The sequence below is a fragment of the Canis lupus genome, chromosome 6, assembly GCF_011100685.1.
Source record: "Canis lupus familiaris isolate Mischka breed German Shepherd chromosome 6, alternate assembly UU_Cfam_GSD_1.0, whole genome shotgun sequence".
NCBI classification, from domain to species: Eukaryota; Metazoa; Chordata; class Mammalia; order Carnivora; family Canidae; genus Canis; species Canis lupus.
The window spans coordinates 60,030,895-60,053,480 of NC_049227.1; the positions used below are offsets into that span (position 1 = coordinate 60,030,895).

The 22,586-nt window shown below is 43.1% G+C and overlaps 2 protein-coding genes across 2 annotated transcripts in view; both read left to right on the plus strand.

The window, feature by feature from the left end:
• GTF2B (general transcription factor IIB) overlaps positions 1–13,763 on the plus strand; it is a 34,858-nt gene extending 21,095 nt beyond the window's left edge. Inside the window, exons 3-7 of the mRNA XM_038541457.1 lie at positions 2,157–2,290; positions 7,169–7,315; positions 7,448–7,577; positions 10,553–10,834; positions 13,338–13,763. Of these exons, the coding sequence (XP_038397385.1) occupies positions 2,157–2,290; positions 7,169–7,315; positions 7,448–7,577; positions 10,553–10,834; positions 13,338–13,471 (827 nt within the window). The 3' untranslated portion in view covers positions 13,472–13,763. The remainder of the gene's footprint in view (positions 1–2,156; positions 2,291–7,168; positions 7,316–7,447; positions 7,578–10,552; positions 10,835–13,337) is intronic.
• A 7,403-nt stretch (positions 13,764–21,166) lies between these two features.
• Positions 21,167–21,925, plus strand: LOC490173 (serine/arginine-rich splicing factor 10-like). Its single transcript, XM_038538913.1, is given in 2 exon segments — positions 21,167–21,184; positions 21,186–21,925. Coding segments are annotated over 2 exon segments (555 nt in total). The 3' UTR covers positions 21,723–21,925.
• Positions 21,926–22,586: the final 661 nt, after the last annotated feature.

The following is a 22,586-nucleotide window of genomic DNA, read 5'->3' on the forward strand; positions in this document are numbered from 1 at the left end:
AAATTGCTTCCCAAGTTCAGTGATGTTTGTTTTTATGAGGAGAAAGCAGAGAAATCCATCATGACAGTCCATCCATTTTACCTTTCTATCCTATTTTTGGGCCACCTGTTCAATCTCTCATCTGCTGAAGCTGTCTTATAAACTGATCACCTGCTTCTGCTTTCCTTAACCATTCTTACTACATACAGGTGTGGCAGGTGGGGACCCTGCCTCTAACTGTAGTTCCCTTGTCACAGGAACACATGATAGTCCAAGTGATAGCTGGGTACTCCCAAGTGATTCCAGTGTTCAAAGAAAAGTAAATTACTCCAAAACCATCAGAAGTGAATAACTGTTGCACATTTACCTGTTTTCTTAAATAGAACACGAAGATTAGATGATTATTTTGGAGTATAAGCATTTTAATTGACTAGGTAGAGAATAGTTCATTAGATTTAGCAGAGGGGCACCTGGGTGGCTCACTGGTTGAACGTCAACCTTTCACTCAGGTCATGATCCCAGAGTCCTGGGATCAAGTCCTGCATCAGGCTCCTTCTCCCTCTGCCTATGTCTCTGCCTCTCTCTCTCTGTGTCTCTCTTGAATAAATAAAAAAATAAAATCTTAAAAAAAAAAAAAAAGATTTAGCCAAGTATACATTGAGTTCCTTCCTTTTCTCTTTACTGCCCCTGTGATCAAATACCTGTAGCGGGAATACTCTGCTCCTTTTAAAGTTTGCTATGAAGACAGGTGTTTTACAACCAGTGCTCTCCTTATTCCCCTCACCAATAGGAGAGAAATGTCAGAATATGTTATATTATTTTCATTCATAGCAACAAATAGCTAATATCAAGCACTCACTCTGAACTTTTTAAATCGCTTTATGTGAACTGTACCTGTATTAGTTTATTTAATCTTTACTGTCTTTAAACTGTAAGGTTATTGGGGAAATTTAAAGCTAAAGTGATGTAATTTGTCCAAGACAAAGCAGCAAATGGTAGAGTCCATACTCAGAACTGTTATGTTAATTGACTGTCAGTACCAGCACCTCTTTTAATTGCTAAGGTAACTAATTTCTGCTGTTTCTTTCTCCTTTCTGTTTAGGCAGCAGTGCAAATGGCCTGGTTTCTGCTTTCAATTTTATCACTTTTTGGTGGAAGAGCTCATGTTTTTATAGATGCGGTATAGAATAACAGGCTTTGGGATCTGATGCATATTTCAGTTCTAGTTGAGTGATCTTAGGCAAATTAATTTTATTTCTAAAAGGGGCAGTAAAAGTGGTACCTACCTTTACAAGCCTGTGTGGATTAAGAGAAAATGTTTATGCAATGACAGCATATGCAAGTTTTCAGTGGTGACTCTTGTCTGTGGAGATGTTACCAGTCACCGAGCATTCCTCTCAAAGCAGTTATCAACTGGATCTGTTCATATCTGCTTCTTCGCATGATCTATTTCACCACTGTCTCTTTACTTAAAAAGAAGTTTCCCTACCTGGCTTTTTTTCTCACTGGCTCTAGGCTTTAGATCTGTGTACAATTATTTGGCCAAAATATTTTTTTTGTTCAATAGTTACTGAAACTAAGCTTAGGCTCAGTTCTCTGCAAAGCATTTCCCATGAAAACTTAATAGCTTTTTGTATGAAATTGTGTTCATTAATACCATCGTGAGCAGTGTTTTGTTCTATGCTTCTTGCAAATTTTGGTCTGCAGTTATATTTTTTATCTTTGCATCACATATGAGTAGCTTTATTTTGCTTTTTTTTGGGGGGAGGGATTCTTTATTTTTTAAATTTTATTTATTTATTCATGAGAGACACAGAAGCAGAGACATAGACAGGGAGAGAAGCAGGCTCCTTAACAGGGAGCCCAATGTGGGACTTGATCTCCAGACCCAGGATCACGCCCTGAGACGTGAGGCAGACGCTCCACTGAGCCACTCAGGCATCCCAATTCTTTTTCTTCTACGAGTTAGAATATGACTAATCTCGGCATAATGGTTAAAGAGGGTTGTTATTGGACTGGCACAATAAAGGACTGTTTGAGGATAGATGTCTGAGACATGAAACTTAAACTGGATCCCAGATGTCCATGTTGAGATTTCCTAGGAATAAAAGGTCTTAGACAGTGTTCAGTAAATCCTGTCTTGACAAGATCATTTTGATTTGTGTTTATATTCTTAGGTGACCGGGTTATTGATGTGGGATCTGAATGGAGAACTTTCAGCAATGATAAAGCAACAAAAGATCCGTCCCGAGTTGGAGACTCTCAGAATCCTCTTCTGAGTGATGGAGATTTGTCTACCATGATTGGCAAGGTAATAAATCCACTTGGCAGGAAACATAAACTGTGGACTGAACTCCCAGCCTTTGAGAGTTTGGGAACTTTGCAAAAGTATCCTTCACTGCCCCCATGAGGAATTTTGACCTGAGAATAAAACTTACCAGTAATATACTATTGTGAATGATTGTTCCCTTACACGGGTCTTCTTCTACCTTAAAGGGGAGACCAACAGATCGAAATTACAGTCTATCTCAGGCCCTTGTTTCCATGAGGCACATTTTGCACAAAAATTGAATGTATCATGATCTTTGTGAGTTCATATTGATACGTTCCTTGAATATTACGGATGTCTTTCCCTCCCCCCACCCCCACCCCCCACATTACCTAAGATAAATTATAGCTTGGAATAGCCTGTTTTCCAATGGTGGATTCATGACTTACCTAAGCAATGTACGTTCATCATCAGTAAGGTGAGAGTAAGAGTATTTATTAGAAAGTTGGAAGGTTACCTGGGAATGTATGTAAAGTATTTATAGCCCAACATGTAGCATGTGATTAGTAAATGGTAGCTGCTACTGTTAGATAAGGCAACAGCATAATTTGACTGGCAGCTTGGCTGTTTTTTGCTCTTTTATCTGAATTGGAAGGAGTGGTGGCAATAATCCAAAGAACTAATCAAGGAAGGGGTACTATTTCAGGACTTGAGCTATACTACTGCATAGTCTGTCTTCAAGAAAATGTTATGAAAAAGCAGGTCATTAATTCTTTTTTCATACCCTATAAAGTACATATAAAATTTGAAAAACATAATGTAGACTTGGGTAAGAGTTGATAGTATTATATTCAGAAATATCTTTAGCTGATTTCTGCATTTGTTTTAGCCTTATAGGCTTGGGGGAAAAGTATACTAAGGACATTTTAAAATCCGAGATTGCGACTAATTGACACTCTTTTTTTAGTGTTTAATTTTTTTTAAATAGAAAATTCATGAGTCAAACATCAATGGGAAATGAACACAATTTTCCAAGATTTTCTTCACCCTTAACCCCCAAACTCAGTTCCCACTGCAGCCCTCTTTCCCCATCAGAAACCAGTAACCACTATCACTAGTTTTCTCCTCTGTCCTTTGACAGTTGTTTATCTTATGTGGCAAAAGGAGCTTTTTAAGATGCTACATTTGTCATGTATTAGATTCTGTAGGTATTTGGGAATATTTCTGGGCTTTGTATCCTTTCTCTGTCCTGGCCTAGTCAGTCGGACATCAAATCACACTCTTAGTATCCAGTAGCTTTAGTTCTCCTCACTGCTCTGCCTTCTCAGCATTTGCTTCATTCATCTTTTCCATTTAAAGGTTAGGATCACTTTATTTAAAAAAAAAAAAATTGGTTATTATTTTCAGTGAGGTTTTGGTTAGATATATTTGCATATTGACTTTGGGAAGATGAGCTTCTTCCTGATAAATCTTCTGTTCACAAACATAGTATGCCTTTCCATATGCCTTTAGTCATACGTGTCCTTCTAGATGGGTTTTCTTCATAAAGGTCTTGCATGTGTAAGTTGATTCCTAGAGACTTCTCTTTTTTGTTTGTTGTTTCTTTCAGGGCCTTATAACTGGTTAGTTATACATATGAAGGCTGTTGATTTCTGTTTAATTTTGACCTTGCCTCTAATGAATTCTGTTATTTATAGCAGTTTTACAGTGATTTTATATACAAAAATACTATCTGCAAAAAGTTTATCCCTTCCTTCCCAGATTATTACTAATTTTTCTCTTGCCTAATTTTATTTTAATTTTTAATTTATTTTAAATAAACTCTGCCTCACAGTGGGGCTTGAGGCTTGAACTTAAAATCCCCCCAAGTTTGAGTTGCATGCTCTACTGACTACACCAGCTAGGTGCCCCTCTCCCCTCCCTTGCTCTGTTGCCTAACTTTAAAGTAATTATACCAGTATGGTTACATAAGTACATTATGTAATTACATCACATTGGCCAGTTTTCCTAGTATTCGCATATCTCAAGACACTGTGGGTATAGTTCCAATCCACCATAATAAAGCAAAATACCACAATAAAGGGAGTCAATTGCTTTTTTAAGCTTCCCAGTACATATAAAAGTCATATTTACACTATACTGTAGTCCGTTAAGGGTGTAGTAGCATTATGTTTTAAAAAAGCAATGCGAACAGCCCGGGTGGCGCAGTGGTTTAGCGCCTCCTGCAGCCTAGGGCAGCGTGATCCTGGAGACCTGGGATCAAGTCTCGCGTCGGGCTCCCTGCATGGAGCCCTGCTTCTCCCTCTGCCTGTGTCTCTGCCTTTCTCTCTCTGTCTCTTTATGAATAAACAAACAAACAAACAAACAAATAAATAAGCAATGCGTATACTTTAGCTTAAAAATATTGCTAAAAAATGCTAACCGTCATCTGAGCTTTCAGTGAATTATGCTTTTTTTGCGGGTGGAGGGTCTTGCTTCGATGTGATGGTTGCTGAGTGGTAGGTGGCTGTGGCAGTTTCTTAAAAAAATGAAGTTTGCCCCATCAATTGACTTTACTTTTCACATGTCATTTCTCTGTGGCTTGTGATGGTGTTCACTAGCGTTTTACCCACAGTAGAACTCTAATTCCGGAATTGGAGTCCGTCCTCTCAAACCCTGCCACTGCCCTGTTAACTAAGTTTATTTAATATTCCAAACCCTTTGTTGTCATTTCAACAGTCTTCACAGCATCCACACCAGGAGTAGATTCCATCTTAGGAAACCACTGTCTTTACTCATCTGTAAGAAGCAGCTCCTCATCCTTGAAAGTTTGATCCTGAGATTGCAGCCAGTCAGTCCCATCTTCATTCAGTCCCTTCTCTTCATGAGATTGCTACTTGTCCTCTTGCTGCTTCCATCACATCTGCATTACTGCCTCCAGTGAAGTCCTGAATCCCTCCAAGTCCTCATGAGGGTGGGAATCAGCTTCTTCCAGTCTCCTGTTTATGTTGATATAATGACCTCTTCCCATGAATCACGAATGTTCTCAGTGGCATCTAGAGTAATGAATCCTTTCCAGGTCTTCAGTGGACTCTGCCCAGGGCCATCAGAGCAAACACCGTCTGTGGCACCTGTAGCCTATGAAATGTGTTTCCTAAATAAGAAGACTTGAAAGTTGAAATTCCTCTTTGATCTACGGGCTGGAGAATGGATATTGTGTGAGCAGGCACGAGAACAACATGTAACCCCATCGTCCAGGTCCATCAGAGCTCTTGGGTGACCAGGTGCATTGTCAATGAACAGTCATATTTTGAAAGCAGTCTTTTTTCTGAGCAGTTATTCTCAACATTTGGGCTTAAAATAATTAGTGAACAGATGTGCTATCATCCAGGCTTTGTTGTTCCATTTCTATAGCACAAGCAGTGTAGCTAGCATAACTCTTAGGGGCCCTAGGATTTTCAGAATGGTACATGAGCATTGGCTTCAACTTTAGTCACCAGTTGCATTAGTCCCTAACAACAGAGTTAGGCTCTTGAAGCTTTGAAGCCAGGCATTGACCTCTCCTCTCTAGCTAAGGAAGTCCTAGGTGGCATCTTCTTCCAATAGAAGGCTGTTTATCTACATTGAAAATCTGTTGTTGAGTATAGTCACCTTCATGAATTCTCAAAGCTTGATCTTCTTGATAACTTGCTGCAGCTTCTACATGAGCACTTGCTGCTTCACCTTGTGTTTTATGTTTTATATTAGAGAGAGAGCTTCTTTCCTTATGTCTCAGGAACCAACCTCTGCAAGCTTCCAACTTTTCTCCTATAGCTTCCTCACCTCTCTGAGCCTTCACAGAATTGAAGAGAGTTAGGACCCTGCTCTGGATTAGGCTTTGGCTTAAGGGAATGTGGTGGCTAGTTTGATCTTCTGTCCCAAAGCACTACAACTTTCCCCCATATCAGCAAGAAGGCTGTTGCACTTTCTTATCATTTGTGTGTTCATTGGAGTAGCACTTTTAATTTCCTTGGCATTCACAACTTGGCTGTTTGGCACAAGAGACCTAGCTTTCAGCCCACCTTGGATTTTGACATGCCTTCCTTTACTGAGCTTAATCATTTCTAGCTTTCAGCTTAAAGTGAGAAACATGTGACTATTCCTCTGACTTAGAAGCCATTATAGGGTTATTAATCGGCCTAATTTCAATATTGTTGAGTCTCAGGGAATAGGGAGGCCCAAGGAGAGAGGGAGAGAGATGGGGAAACAGCTGCTCAGTAGAACACACAAATTTATTAAGTTTGCTGTCTTAAAAGTGTGCAGTTTGTGGAGCCCCAAAACAATAGTAACATCAAAGATCACAGATCACTGTAAGAAATACAGTGAATAAATTTGAAATGTTACAAGAATTACTAACATGTGACAGAGACCTGAAGTGAGCAAATGCTGTTGGAATAAGGGCGCCAATAGACTTGCTCAACTTGGGTTGCCTTAAACTTTCAGTTTGTTAACAGTACAAAAACACGGTCTCTGCAAAGTGCAGTAAAATGAAGCACAATAAAACAAGGTATGCCTTTTCTTCCCATTAATAATTGTGCTGGCTTTGGGCCTGGGAGAATGATTTTCTAATACAAAGAAATACCCATTTGTAATATTTTGTGAGTTTGTAATAAAAAAAATGGCTTTTGAGTTTTATTTGCTTGCCTTTATAGCACCTTTGGAGATGATCCTTTCATTTTTCTCCTTAGGTCTATTAGGTGATGGTTTATACTCTTGAGCTCTCTCACAGGTACTCATTTACACCATCTCAACCTGGTACTTATTCTACTGAGGATTAGAGAGGAGGCACAGGGTAGATTTCTTGGGCTTATACAGAGTGTATAAGTTATGTTTCCTTAGAAATGTCTATTCATTCAGATTTAAAAATTTTTTTGCATAAAGTTATAAAACCTTGTTTTACAGGGTACAGGAGCTGCAAGTTTTGATGAATTTGGCAATTCTAAGTACCAAAATCGGAGAACAATGAGTAGTTCTGATCGGGCAATGATGAATGCTTTCAAAGAAATCACTACTATGGCAGACAGAATCAACCTCCCCCGAAATATAGTTGTAAGTTTTTGTCTGTCTCCTTTAAGCCATTCTGACATTGACTTAGTGTAATTTATTGAACACATGAAATTTTGATATTGCAACTAATTAAATGGCCTAGAGTTAATTAAACTTAGTTTCTTTGCTTTGAAGGATCGAACAAATAATTTATTCAAGCAAGTATATGAACAGAAGAGCCTGAAGGGAAGAGCTAATGATGCCATAGCTTCCGCTTGTCTCTATATTGCCTGTAGACAAGAAGGGGTTCCTAGGACATTCAAAGGTAAGTTTTTAATTGCAGAGATACAAATATTCTCTGTGTTAAAGTAACAGACCAAAGTCAAGGAACTTGGACACCACATAACTAAGTCAGGTTTCCCTGGTTACGTACGATATCCATCTTGGTATCATTTCCAAAAATACCTCTTTAATTTGTTCTCTGATAAAAATTAATTCTGTGATCTGAACCATGTTCTTCTCAGGCTCTTTTCCCATGTAAAGTCATTTTAGTCCATGTAAGCTCTGTGTTCTTTGCTTGTGAGATCTTTTGAGCTGACTGCATTTTGTGGCCTTTGAGGCCTGTTATCATAAGCCAGAGTATACCTTTGTTACTGGTTAAGTCTGTACACTTGATGCACAGAAAACTATTTCTAAGACCATGCACAGGTCTCTACAGGTGAAGGAGTCAAGCCTTAGAAAACATCAGGGACATTTTTCTCAAGTTCTGTAGTTTGCACTTTCACCCTTAAGTTGGAGGGTTTGAAAGAACTAGTATTTTTCATCCAGTTTGTATTCAAGATTAATATAGGACAGCTTATTCACAGTGCTGCTGTCTGTGACCCTTATTGCTCTGACTTTCTCCGCCAGAGTTCATTTCAGCTTAAGATTTTCATTACCTTTCATTCACCCATGAATATCTTACAATGAAGCAGTGGCTTTTTTTTTTTTAATTTTTATTTATTTATTCTTGAGATATAGAGACAGGCAGAGACACAGGCAGAGGGAGAAGCAGGCTCCATGCAGGGAGCCCGATGTGAGACTTGATCCCAGGTCTCCAGGATCACGCCCTGGGGCTGAAGGCGGGGCTAAACCACTGAGCTAAACCACTGAGCCACCGGGGCGAGGCAGTGGCTTTTATCCTCCTCATCTTTTTGTTTATTACAACTAAAACTAAGGCTTTTGTTAAATTTGTGTTTGGTAGTTTAATTTTTAGAATAACAGAGTCAAATACTTGATCTCATTTTGTTGTTATAGCCTATGACCCCAGGGATTGCATATACATATGACATTGGGTAGCTTGAGAAGTATCCTTTAGCTTTGAGTATATTCTTTTATCTCCTTGATACACACTCCTTACAAAAGATTTATACATAAATATCAATGGAGTTTTGGATTATTTGAAAAAACTTGTTTCTTTGAATTGAAACTTGTTAGTATTTTGAAATAATAAAAACCGACATTTAACTCATTTCAAAGACTTCTTTAAAGTGTGATAAACATTTAAATTAATTGAGGGGGTGCCTGGGTGGCTCAGTCAGTTAAGTATCTGATTCTTGGCTTTGGCTCAGGTCATGATCTCAGGGAGATCATGTGATCTAGATTGATAAGTGCCGCATCAGGCTTCAGGCTCAGTGCGGAGTCTGCTTGAGAATCTCTCTCCCTCCTCCTCCCCACTGCTCGTGCGTGCTCACTCTAAAACTAAATATATCTTTTTTAAAAAAATTAACTGAGAAATTTTAAATTAGCTCTATGGGAAGTATTGAGAGGCATGTTTTGTTCTTTATTGAGGTAACTGGTATGTTATATACCGTGTGTGCCTGTGTGTGTACACCATATATACCATATATACTATATGTGCCATAGGTGAGTTCTAGTTGCACAATATTATACATTTGACCCTTGAACAACACAAATTTGAACTTCACACATCTAATTATATGCAGATTTTTTTTTTTTTTTTTTTACATAGTGCAGTACTGTAAGTGTAGTTTCTCTTACGATTTTTTTTTTTTTTTAAAGATTTTATTATTCATGAGAGACACAGAAAGAGGCAGACACAGGCAGAGGGAGAAGCAGGCTCCATGCAGGGAGCCCGATGCGAGACTCAATCCCAGAACTACAGGATCATGCCCTGAACCAAAGGCAGATGCAACCACTGAGTCACCCAGGCGTCCCATCTCTTATGATATTATTAATATTGTCTCTGGCTTTTTTGTTAAAATACAATCCATAATATACAAAATGTTGACTATTATTGCTAAGGCTTTCATTCAACAGTATGCTACTGGTAGTTCAAGTTTTGGGGAGGGTAAAAAGTTATTCATGGATTTTTGACTGTGCTGGGAGTTGGCACCCTCTAATCCCTGAGTTGTTCAGGGGTCAACTGTAATTTGACATATGTTACATACTACAAAGTAATCACTAAAATCCAGCTACCAGCCATCACCATATAGTTGATTCCCTTCACTCATTTTGCCTACTCAACTCCTTTCCCCTCTTGTAACCACCAGTGTGTTCTGTGTCCATGAGTTTTTATTTGTTAATTTTTTGTTTTCGTTTTCCACATATGAGTAAAATCATATGGTATTGGTCTTTCTCAGTCTTCGTAGCATAATACTTTCTAGTGACAAGATTTTATTCTTTTTTAAGGCAGAATAGTATCCATTGTATTGATATACCTCCTCTTCATCTATCTATTGATAGAAAGACTGTTTCCGTATCTTGGGTATTATAAATAATGCGCAGTGAACATAGGGGTGCAGAAATCATTTTGAATCCTTGTCTTTTTATTCTTCATATTCTTTGTATAAATACCCAGAAATGGAATAGCTGGATAATATGGTATTTCTAGTCTTAGTTTTTTTGAGGAACCTCCATCTTTTTTTCCATAGTGGCTGCACCAATTTACATTCCCACTAACAGTGCATGAGGGTTCCCTTACTCCATGTCTTCTCCTCTCCAACAACTTATTTCTTGTCCTTTTGATAATAGCCATTCTGACCAGTGTGCAGTGATATCTCATTGTGGTTTTGATTTTCATTTTTCTATAATTAGTGATATTGAGCATTTTTTCATGTGCCTATTGGCCGTGTGTATGTTATCTTTGGAAAAATGTCTATTCAGATCGTATGCCCATTTTTTAATCAGGCTATTGAAGGCATGATTGCATTTTTGCAATTAAAATTTATTTTATAATCAGAAATGATATATTTTTAAATGAATCATATGACTGTGGATTTAAATTTTTTTTTCTTTCAGAAATATGTGCCGTGTCACGAATTTCTAAGAAAGAAATTGGTAGATGTTTTAAACTTATTTTGAAGGCTTTAGAAACCAGTGTGGATTTGATTACAACTGGGGACTTCATGTCCAGATTTTGTTCCAACCTCTGTCTTCCTAAACAAGTACAGATGGCAGCTACACATATAGCCCGTAAAGCTGTGGAATTGGACTTGGTTCCTGGAAGGAGCCCGATCTCTGTGGCAGCGGCAGCCATTTACATGGCCTCACAGGCATCAGCTGAGAAGAGGACCCAAAAAGGTAGGATTCTTCCTCAGAAGGAGTAGTGATGAAATTGTGAAGGCCTGTAGTATATAATTGTGTTTCATTTTAAGCACAAAGCAGGTAAATAACTCGAACCCACATTTAAGAAAAGAGTTTCTCAGTCGAGGTGCCTGGGTGGCTCAGCCAGTTAAGTGGCCGACTCTTGATTTCCGCTCAGGTCATGATGTCAGGGTTGTAAGATCGAGCCCCGTGTCGGGCTCCTCGCTCAGTGGGCAGTCTTCTTGAGAGTCTCTCTCCCTCTCTTCCTGCTCGAGTTCAGTCTCTCTCTCTCTCTCTCCAATAAATAGATCTTTTTTAAAAAAGTAGTTTCTTAGAATAATATTTAAAAGCAAAATACTGTATTTTCCTTAAGTGGTTTATAAAATGTTTGGAAGCATAACTGTATGGACACCCTTCCCATTCAAATTAAGTATTTTAGTTTGTACATTTTTCATTTCTAGGAGCTATTTTTGTCACTCCAAAACATTATTTTAAATAGTCCTTCTTTACTCCCTCAAAACTTAGTCTTGTAAATCTTGAAAGGTAGGGGCCATGCTTATTTCGCACTTCCCAGTGTGGCCTCCTACAGCTGGGCACACTAGGAATTTGTGCTGACCATGAGGTTGTATCATTCTGTGAAGCCCATTCCCTTTCTCCTTTGAATGGTACGCAGTTTCTTAAGACACTGACATAAGTAGTTTCAACCTTCTAAAGGCAGTGTTTATTGTTGTAGGGGAATTTTCAAACAGAGGCACTAAGTGAATTTCTTTACAAGCACTTATTAATTACTTCTGTGAACCTCAAAAAGATTGATAAAGAAAAAGAAGCAGTCATTTCTAAATTTAAAAGGTAGTGAGATGACTTGCTGCACCGACTTTGTAATAACCTATTAAGAACAGCTTTTCACCTCCGCTTAGGCTGCAGGTTTCTATATTAATAAAGTAATAAATTATATAGAAGAATGATTAGAAAGAAGCAGCCAACCATTAGTTATTTAAATGTGCCATTATCCATTCCTTTTGGCCTCCACTCATAGTTCTTAAGGAAATTTTGAGTCTTCTGGTAAAATTGAGAAGTTGAAGCTAAGCAGAGCATCCTTACCTTTATTCCTAGTTGTAAAGTTTAATCAGCTGCACAGAAGTGTTTATCTTGGCACTTTCTGCCATTTGTGTTTTACATGAAGTTTGTTTTTTGGAAGTTAAGGCCCTTTTCTTCCCCTCCCATCAGCCAGTTGACATTCACCAGTATGTGTGTCTACAAGAGAGATAATAAATGTAAGGCAGCATGAGATAATGAAATTTAAAACTAGCTCATGGCACACTGATGGCAGGCATCCACACTGAAAATCTGTAAACCCTTAGGATTTGAACCGTGAAAAGGTGGTCACATGAGTTTGTGTTAAAGACTGTTTTAAAAATCCATTTTGATTAAGTATTTGTAAGCAAATAATTGTCAAGCAGTAGTCCTTTGGGACTTCTAATAAAAAGGAAAAAAGCAGATGCCTGGGTGGCTCAGTGGTTGAGCATCTGCGTTCAGCTCAGGGCGTGATCCCAGAGTCTGGGATCAAGTCCCACATCAGACTCCCTGCGAGGAGCCCGCTTCTCCCTCTATCTCTCTGACTCTTTGTCTCTCATGAATAAATAAAACCTTTAAAAAAAAAAAAAAAAAGGAAAAAGGTGACAATGACTTTGAAGGGTAAAAGTAGACCTACTCATAGGATTCTGTAATAAACTAGAAATACGTGAACTCTCTGTGCTCAGTGTTAGGTGTGGGTAATAGCAAAACATCCACATTATGCTGGAATGTACAGCTGTGTAATATCTGATGAACTAAGTAGAAAAAGGTAGGACAATATTTAACATATGATTCCTTTTTCTTTTTTTTTCTAATTTTATTTATTTGACAGAGAGCATGGGCAGGGGGGGAGTAGGAGAGGGAAGAGCAGGCTCCAATGCCAAGCAGGGAGCCTGACGTGGGACTTGATCCCGGGACCCCAGGACCATGCCTGGGATGAAGGCAGTGCTAAACCGCTGAGCCACCTGGGCTGCCCTCCAAAGAACTTAACAGAATTAACCCAGAGCTGTTACAGGGGAACTTTTAAACATGGAAATAATAAAGTGAGTTTCTTTATAAGAATGTATTCATGGGAGTACTTCCATGATCGTCAGATTTACTGTGAAGAAAAAGAAGTCACTTCACTACAATAGTTCTCACTCACGGTGCTATGACCGGAGCACAGTTCAAATATTCTGTGTCTAGCAAACCTCTTCATGCCGCAGTGGCAACCCTTTGAGGTAAGAGGGCCAGCTGCCGTCATTACCAGCTCTAGCTCTCTTTTCTACCTTTTGGCATGGATTTCCATTGATAGGTTTTAAAATTCACCGTTTCTGGGTTTTTCACTGTGGATTTTATACTACTGTGTCCCACAAATTGGAACGGAGGTAGTAGAAGGGAGATGGGATGGAAGTTATAATTAATATTTTGATTTTTTGTCTTTTAGAAATTGGGGATATCGCTGGTGTTGCTGATGTTACAATCAGACAGTCCTACAGGCTAATCTATCCTCGAGCCCCAGATCTGTTTCCTACAGACTTCAAATTTGACACCCCTGTGGACAAACTACCACAGCTGTAAGCTGAGGCAGCTAATGTCAAACTCTTCTGAACACTGAACTTGGCCTGTTGTACATAGCCTATACCAAGTGCTGGATTGAGCCTCTCTTTAATAAGGAAAAACAAAGACATGGTACGCATTCCAGGGCTAAATATTAATTGCTTGGCATTCTGTATGTATATACTAGTGAAACATATTTAATGATTTAAATTTCTTATTGAATCTGTTTTCTTTTGTAGCAATCTAGGAAACTGTATTTTGGAAGATATTTGAAATTATGTAATTCTTGAATAAAATGTTTTTCAAAACTAAAGTTTTTGTTACAATTACATGTTATCTGTAATTTATAATATAATTACAAATTATGCATATCATTGCAGCTAATAAAGCTGATAGAGGTCCTTGTTTTCTGTTTCTTTCCATGTATATAGTTTTGTTTTTATAGCAGAGTTCGTCTTTGGGACCCACTCTTGACATCAAGAACATCAAAGAGGGTGTGTGCAGTTTATTAATATATATATTAAAAAGCCAGAAGTGATGAACTGGGTCTTGAAAGGCATTGGTTGAAGAAAGAGAAAAACGTTTAAAGTATTTTCCCCCCCTCAATGAGCTTATTTGAGCAGATAATTAAGATTGCAATTTTTGGATAATAACATATAGTCATATAGAACCTGCATATCTACAATTACTTATTTTTATTTACTGAGATACTCCTAGGGTAAAGAATATTGGGCCTGGGGAGGTCCAGGAATTTTTTTAGTAAGCACCCCCCCCCCCCCCAAGTGACTGGGATTTGTAGGTGTTTTGCCAACACTCCTGACTCAAGGTCTTGACTGGTAGGCATTGTAGGCAAAGACCAACAGGACTTTGCCCTTTTACCAACCAGGTACTTTGTGAGGGGACTTGAACCCATGCTAAGCATCACAGCTGTACACTGCTCGGCCTTAAAGCAGGTGTCATGGTTCTTCCACGTCTGTGAAGAGGTTAGTACCAGATTAGAACAATGGCTCCTACTGCGGCCCAGTAGACAGGTTCAGACTCTGGTCCGAAACGGGACTTTCCCCCCAAGAAGCTCAGACTTTCTCTCATTTCTATTGACAATGGAAGACAAATGGCATTTCTCCTTTGCACAAAATGTAGGACACACAAAGCTACAAAGCTTGGGCGCGAACCCCAGAGAAACAAACGCCAGAATAGGGATGACTCTGGGCAGAACCCATCCCACCCAGAACAAAACCCAGGAAGGGAGGGGAGGGATCTTAGGTCGGTCAGTGTCTCCCTTCCAGGCACCCCCCACACATACCCATCTTGCCGAGCATGGACTGAGAGCAGTGGTCCTCCTCTCGGATGCTCCCCAGTGTCCAGTGATTGATCACAAAACTTCCCGACCTCTGCGGGTTGCAACCAGTCAGCTAGATTAGTTATTTCTGCTGTTACCAAAGGCAGTACAGGCACATTAGTGAACATTTGGAAAATGCATAATGAAAATACCCGTAATTCACTTAGAATAAGCACCAGTATTTGGTTCTTTCCAGTTGTTTGGCTATGCTGTGTTTTTAAAATGCGGTTGCAGTCCAGGTGTAATAATAGGATTTGTTTAGTATTTTCATTTTCCTGCTTGCAAAAATATTCAATAACCAGAAAAACGGAGATAAGCATAAAAGGGATAGAAACCCTAGCCCCTGCCACTCATGTGTGCCACTTTTATTTTTTGTGTTCTAGTTAAAAAACTTGGATCAGAACTGATTTTAAAGTTTAATCTGGGTACAGAAAGCATATTTGGGGGATGGAGTTTAAGAGCTAACCTACCAGGATATAAGTAAAATTGTTTTTTTTTTTTAATTTTTTATTTATTTATGATAGTCACACAGAGAGAGAGAGGCAGAGACACAGGCAGAGGGAGAAGCAGGCTCCATGCACCGGGAGCCCGACATGGGATTCGATCCCAGGTCTCCAGGATCGCGCCCTGGGCCAAAGGCAGGCGCCAAACCACTGCACCACCCAGGGATCCCAAATTAGTTTTTTTTTTTTTAATTGTCCCTGTGCCACTCAATGTGGTTTATTCAGTTTAACTCCATTTCGGTTATCGAAGGAAAAATGCCAAGCCAAACGGTAGTAGTAGCAGCGCCCCTTCCTCTCTTCTCCCATCCCTGGCCTCCAGAGTGTGGGTGTTCTCGAAGGGGTGTGTGTGTTTGGAATCCGTTTTACTGGTACGGTTAGTGCCCTTTAGGGGAGTCATTTGTTGTGATGACTGGGACAGTTTCAGTCGGGATGGGGACAGCTCACAGCAGGTCCACATTTTGCCCCCCCACCCCCCCACCCCCAGCATTCTCCATCTCAGCGGGGCCTGTTCCTTGTTTGTCCATCTACTTCAAGGCTGTTACAGAGATTTATGGCTCATTAACTACTGAAGTCACTCATGACGTAGAGAGTTCAGTTGTAACGACGTGATCTCAGCACCGTAAGATCACCGACAAAATCAAGAAATCAGGCCAGGTCTTTGTACCCAGTGAGGGGGGCGGGGGCTGACATTTATTCTGAACTAGTGGTTGTGCGTGGTTGTCACCTACCTCTTGGAGGGCGGAAGATCTCCCCATACGCCAGGGGCGCCCCCCTTGCTGAGCGCTGCCCACACTCCGAAGGCAGCTTCCGGCTGGGCCTAGTCTCAGCAAGTCAGGGGCATGAGCCGCGCGAGGGACCAGACACGGCGGGTCCGGGTCGGTGTCGTCTGAGCGCGGCCCCTCCCGTCCCACTGCTTCACCGACCATCTGGACGATCACGAGTTAGGATTTAATCGTTTCGCCGAATCTGAGCTCGAGCCCTCCGGCCCAGGCTCCCGTTGTAGAGATTTGCGCCGCCTGGAGAGATCAAAAGGGCCGTCCAAGTCCACCTGCGGGTGGCACCCGACTGACTCGGGCCTCGGTCACGATCCAGCGCTGGCTGTCGTCACGGTCGTCACGCCCGTTGCAGAGGCTGCTTTGCCGGGAGGCTGCCTCGGGGCTGCCTCGGGGCTGCCTGCGGCCGGAGCTTTCAACTAGGGCTCGGCTCGTTCCTGAAGTACCAGCCGCTCAGGCCACGCTGGGACCCGGCCTCGGCCAGGCTCGGCGACGGGTCTGAGCGCTTCGGGGCGCGGCTTCGGGGCGCGCCGGGGCCAGGAGCTGGCGGGCAGCTGCTCTGTAGCTCCTCCGCCAAGGCAAATGCTTCCGACCGATGCCTCCCGACGGTAAGCCTCTGTGCAGACCGACAAACGTACTTGGCCCGCGGTCACCCTTGGTTTCTGAGCTAATTTCCTATCACAGGTGCAAGATTTACTTTGATTATCAAGATGAACAGCTGAGGGGGCAGCCTATGACCCATCTGGTCCTAATGCAGCCGGGCCTCCCGGGGCCCCTGCCAATATTTCCAATTGTCAGTGGCCCTGGCTTTTCCTGTCGCTGGAGCTTTAATCTCCTGTGCCACTTTGGAGCTACCGACAGATTCCCCGGCCCCTCGACACCTCCTCACTCTCCCCTCCCGGGTATTCCCACGGACACACTCCCCTCCCCAGGATCTCAAGATGCCGAGGTGTCGCCACCCAAGGGCCGTTCTAGGCCACCGGGGCCGGCGGGTCTCACAGACTTCCAGTCCTTTTCTTTTTTTATTTTTTTTTTATTTTTATTTTTTTATGATAGTCACACAGAGAGAGAGAGAGAGGCAGAGACACAGGCAGAGGGAGAAGCAGGCTCCTCGCAGGGAGCCCGACGTGGGACTCGATCCCAGGTCTCCAGGATCGTGCCCTGGGCCAAAGGCAGGCGCCAAACCGCTGCGCCACCCAGGGATCCCCCAGACTTCCATTCCTAACGCCCCCGGCGTCTCTCTGGCCTGGGGAGGGACAGGGGGCTCCAGCTGCCGTCGCGGGGGGCGGAAACTGCACAGAGGGCAGGAGGAAGAGGGAAAGGAGACCACAGAGCTTGGTCTCTCCCCGCCCGGCGTCAGCACAATCCCCACGCCGTCTGGGGCCGTCTGGGGCCGTCTGGGGCCGTCTGGGGCCACCTGGGGCTGTTGGGGCCGTCCGGGGCCACTGGGGCCGTCTGTGGCCGCAAGCGCCGGGGCTGGCACAGCGTCTCCCGGAAGGGAGGACCCCCGGTGCGCAGGCTGCTCCACCAGAGCAAGGAGCCAGAGGAGGTGTTACGTTGAATTTGATTCTGCCAAGAAACATTTTGTTTTAAATTGACAGGTGACAGCAGCCCCGAAAGAACTGGGTCTAAAGCTCTTAGGGGCACTGGAAAGGCTCGGTGTGCTCTGTTCCAGGAGACGGGGCTAGGAGGGAGTCACCCGAAGCTCCCTGGGGAACACGTCAGTCCTGCTGAGTACTCCACGGAAGCTTTTTTTTCCATATAAAGACCCGTATACAGATGATTCCAGCAGTTTCATTCATAATCTCCAGAAACAGGAAATAGCCTGTGTTCACCCCTGGGAAGTGAAAACCGTGTTCTAACACGTCTATTGCTACTCAGCAATAACAACAAATGCACTACTTACTGGTCTCTGCAATATTGTCACTGAAACTCCGGCTCTCCGCTCGCCTCTGAAAGGTCAATACCGGAGACAGTGTCGGTTGCAAAGGTTGCTTTACTTGAGGGCCCAGCCCCCTGGGGAAACAGCTGTGCAATGTCCAGAGGTTACCTCTGAGGTTCACGGAAGGTATTTAAGCAGACCCTTGGTGGCTCTGTCAGAAGTTTCTCTGGAATGTTCTTAGTCCCTCTGTGGTTCCTTCCAGCTCGATGGCTACGAGACACCAGAAAACCTAATGGTGGACCCAGAGCTTTCAACCCCCTCCCGCATCGCTGGGGCCAACAAGTCTTACCTGCTGTGCAATCCGCTCCTCTCGCTGTCCTAATTTGTTAACGTGGGGGTGATCCTCACACACCCGAGTCCCTTCCGAGGTCTCCCGTGGGAGCCCCGGGCCTCCGTGGTTTGATGTCCAGGCCACTAGAGGACCCTTAAGATGCCTTTTATAAACGTTACTAAAAACCATGATGATAAAGCCATTGAGGAATACCCACTGTCTCTAACCTGCCGATGGAGGACACTAATGACAGACCCAAGTCACAGCCCAAATGTGGTGTCGGGGCCAAAGCCCCGGCGCCGCTGAGCCGGGGTCGGACCCGATCCTGCGTGGGCTCTGGGTGTCTCAGGTGTCGAAGTAACGCGGGAGACCGTGCTTGAAAGGGAAGGTCAGAAACCACCGAGCAACTCAGCTCCTCGCTCCAGATGAGAACACTGGGGTGAAGCGCCCGCCTGCCTCCCGGGGGGCACATGCCATGTCCAGGGCCGCCCTAGCAGCCAGCAATGATGGCCGGTCCCAGGCCTCTTGCCCCCGCCACCGCCACCGCCACTCCACGTCCTGCTTTTCGAAATGCTTCTAAGGCTCAAGGGACGGGCGTGTCAAGGGCCCTGGGCCAGGAAGGACGCGCCTGAGTAGGGGCGATTCCCGCGGGCTTGGCCGAGGCCGCCCACGTGTCATGCGACGCCTGACCCCGGCTGGGCCTCCGCGCCCCGGTCTGTCCTCCCCGCGGAGACTGGGGGCCCGGGCCAGGGCACAGGGCCGTGTGCGCCGCCAGAGGGGAGACGCCCGCTCCCCTCGCGTGGGAAGAGCAGGGAGGCCAAGTGGGGAACCCAAGGCTTTCCCTTGGGGGCTAAGTGGAAGTGGCACTTCGGGCCCTAGGGACTGGGCCCCGGCCGTGTCCACACCGACGCGGCGCTCTTGGCCGCCTCCTCTCTCCCACCGCCCGCAGCCCCCAGGGCCGCTGTCGCGTCCACAGGGGCTGAGGTGGCTCGGGCCAGCGCTCCCGGCCGCCGCGCCCCTCCGACCCGGCGTCTAGTGGCCAATCTGCTCGGCCTCCGGCAGCTGGCGCCCTGCGGGGCTCGGGGCTCGGGGCAGATGCTGTCAGGAAGCTAATGAAACTTGGGGTGTCCTGGCCCAGGCCTCTTCCAAGGTTCTGAACGTGACTCTTCTAGTCATAAATACAAATCGGGGATTTCTTAAAGAGGGCCCCAGGATTCCGTACACTCTGGCCCCACAAAACTAGATTTGCTCTTGTGGTAACTAACGCTCCCTGTGTGGTGCGTCCAAGGCCTGGGCTTGAGGAAAGCCTCGGGGTACCCGCCTACACCCCGGCAGTTTATCCACATGCTCCAGCCACGGTCAGGTTTCACTTCCTCAGAAGTGCCATGTTCTTTCATCTGTGGGCAATCTCAAGTAGAGCCCCCCCACTTAGAGCCCTTCCTGGCTCCCGCTCCCCTTGGCTCACTCCTACCCAGGTATCAGCCTAAGTCCCAACACTTCTGGGAAGCCTTTCTGAGGTACTCCCAGAGCACCCCATCCTCCCCCGGAGGAGCTTGATCACACTGGACTGTCATTACCAGGTGACTTCTATGTACCCCTACTGGACTGTACACTTTATGGAGGCAGTAACATGGTCTTTCTTGTCGGCACTAATACCTGGTGACCGGTAAGAGAGGATCAATAAGTATTTTTTGAATGAATAAACATCAAACCTTGATTTCTTTTTATTTATTTATTTATTTATTTATTTATTTATTTATTTATTTTTATTTATTTATGATAGTCATACAGAGAGAGAGAGAGGCAGAGACACAGGCAGAGGGAGAAGCAGGCTCCATGCACCGGGAGCCCGACGTGGGATTCGATCCCGGGTCTCCAGGATCGCGCCCTGGGCCAAAGGCAGGCGCCAAACCGCTGCGCCACCCAGGGATCCCCAAACCTTGATTTCTAATGCTGGTATGCAACACGTAATGAGGCTGAGTACTCCCCTCTGGACAAAGTAGTAATTTATTTTTTATACTTTTGATGGCATAAAACTTAGCTGTGAAGAAAGTTCTTTGACTCTCAAGTTTCCCTTTGAAATTGGCTGTTCACAGAAATAAAACAAAAACAATCCTAAAATGTATGTGGAACCACAAAAGACTGAATAACTGAAGCAATCTTGAGAACAACAAAGTTGAAGGCATCACACTCCCGATGTCAAGCTGTATTACAAAGCTACAGCAATCAGGGATGCCTGGTGGCTCAGTGGTTAAGCAAAAGCCTTCACCTCAGGGCATGATCTTGGAGTCCTGGATCGAGTCCCGTGTCGGGCTCCCTGCATGGAGTCTGCTTCTCCCTCTGTGTCTCTGCCTCTCTGTGTCTCTCATGAATAAATAAATAAAATCTTAAAAAAAAAAAAAAGCTACAGTAAACAAAACAGTATGGTTTTGGCATAAAAACAGAGATCAGTGGAACAGAATAGGGAGCCCAGAAATAAATGCATGCATATACATCAATCAATTTAAGACAAAGGAGCCAAGATTCTACAATGGGGAAAGGACAGTCTCTTCAGTAAATTGTGTAGGGAGAACTGGACAGCCACAGACAAAATGAAACCTAGACCATGGTCTTACATCATGCACAAAAATTAATTCCACATGGAATAAAGACTTGAATGTAAGACCCGAAATGATTAAACTCCTAGAAGAAAATGTAGATGGTGAGCTCCTGGCATTGGCATTGGTCTTGGCAATGATTTTTCAGATTTGACACCAAAAGCACAGGCAACAAAACCAAAAATAAACAACTGGAGACTACATCAGACTAAAAAGCTCTGAAGAGCGAAGGAAACTCATCAACAAAAAGGCAGCCTACAGAGTGCCCCTGCCGAGACTCACGTCGCCGTCATGTCCCGCTACCTGCGCCCCCCCCCCCAACACGTCTCTGTTCGTAAGGAACGTGGCCGACAACACCAGGTCTGAAGATTTACCACGAGAATTTGGTCGTTATGGTCCTATAGTGGATGTGTATGTTCCACTTGATTTCTACACACGCCATCCAAGAGGATTTGCTTATGTTCAATTTGAGGATGTCCGTGATGCTGAAGATGCTTTACATAATTTGGACAGAAAATGGATTTGTGGACGCCAAATTGAAATACAGTTCGCACAGGGGGATCAAAAGACTCCAAATCAAATGAAAGCCAAGGAAGGGAGGAATGTGTACAGTTCTTCACGCTATGATGATTATGACAGATACAGACGTTCTAGAAGCCAAAGTTATGAAAGAAGAAGATCAAGAAGCCGGTCCTTTGACTACAACAATAGAAGATCTTACAGTCCTAGAAACAGTAGACCGGCTGGAAGACCACAGCGTAGCAGAAGCCATTCCGACAATGATAGACCAAACTGCAGCTGGAATACCCAGTACAGTTCTGCTTACTACACTTCAAGAAAGATCTGAGAAAGCGGAAAAAGAACCAAAGAAGGGCAGTTCAAGCGACCAAAGGGTGGGTGGAAGGTGCTGCAGTATGAATACTGTACGAATATTTTGACTCTGGTCTGAAAAGATAAAAGAATGTTATCGAAACTACATGGAATAATTGAAGTCCCTTCAAGTTTGAAAGTAAGCATTTTAGGACAAATAAAAGGAAATTCAACTTTGTACTTGTGGAAACTAAAAAAAAAAAAAAAAAGGCAGCCTACAAAAATGGCAGAAAATATTTGCAAACCATATTTCTGCTAAGGCATTAATATTCTAACATATAATGAACTCAAATAACTCCATAGGAAAAAAACCCTAAGTAATTCAATTAAAAAATGGACAGAGGACCTGAATATTTTACTAAAGAAGACAAACAGCCACCAGGTACATGAAAAAAATGTTCAACATTACTCATTATCAGGGAAATGCAAATAAAACCACAATGACCTATCACCTAATAACTGTTAGAATGGTACTTGTGAAAAAGACAAATGAGTGTTGTCAACGATGTGGAGGAAAAGGAACCCTTGTGCACTGTTGGTAGGAACGCAAACTGGTACCGCCACTCTGGAAAACAGTATGGAGGTTCCTCAAAAAATAAAAAAAATGGGACTACCCTATAATCCAGCAATTCTACTCCTGGATATTTATCTGAAGAAAACAAAAACACTGACTTAAAAAGATACTTGCACCCCATGTTCATTTCAGCTATATAATAGCTAATATATGGAAACAAATGCCCATTAATGGACGAATGGATAAAATAAAAAATATATGCAATATAAACACATACACAATGAAATATTATTCAGCCATAAAAAGAAGGAAATTGTGCCATTTGTG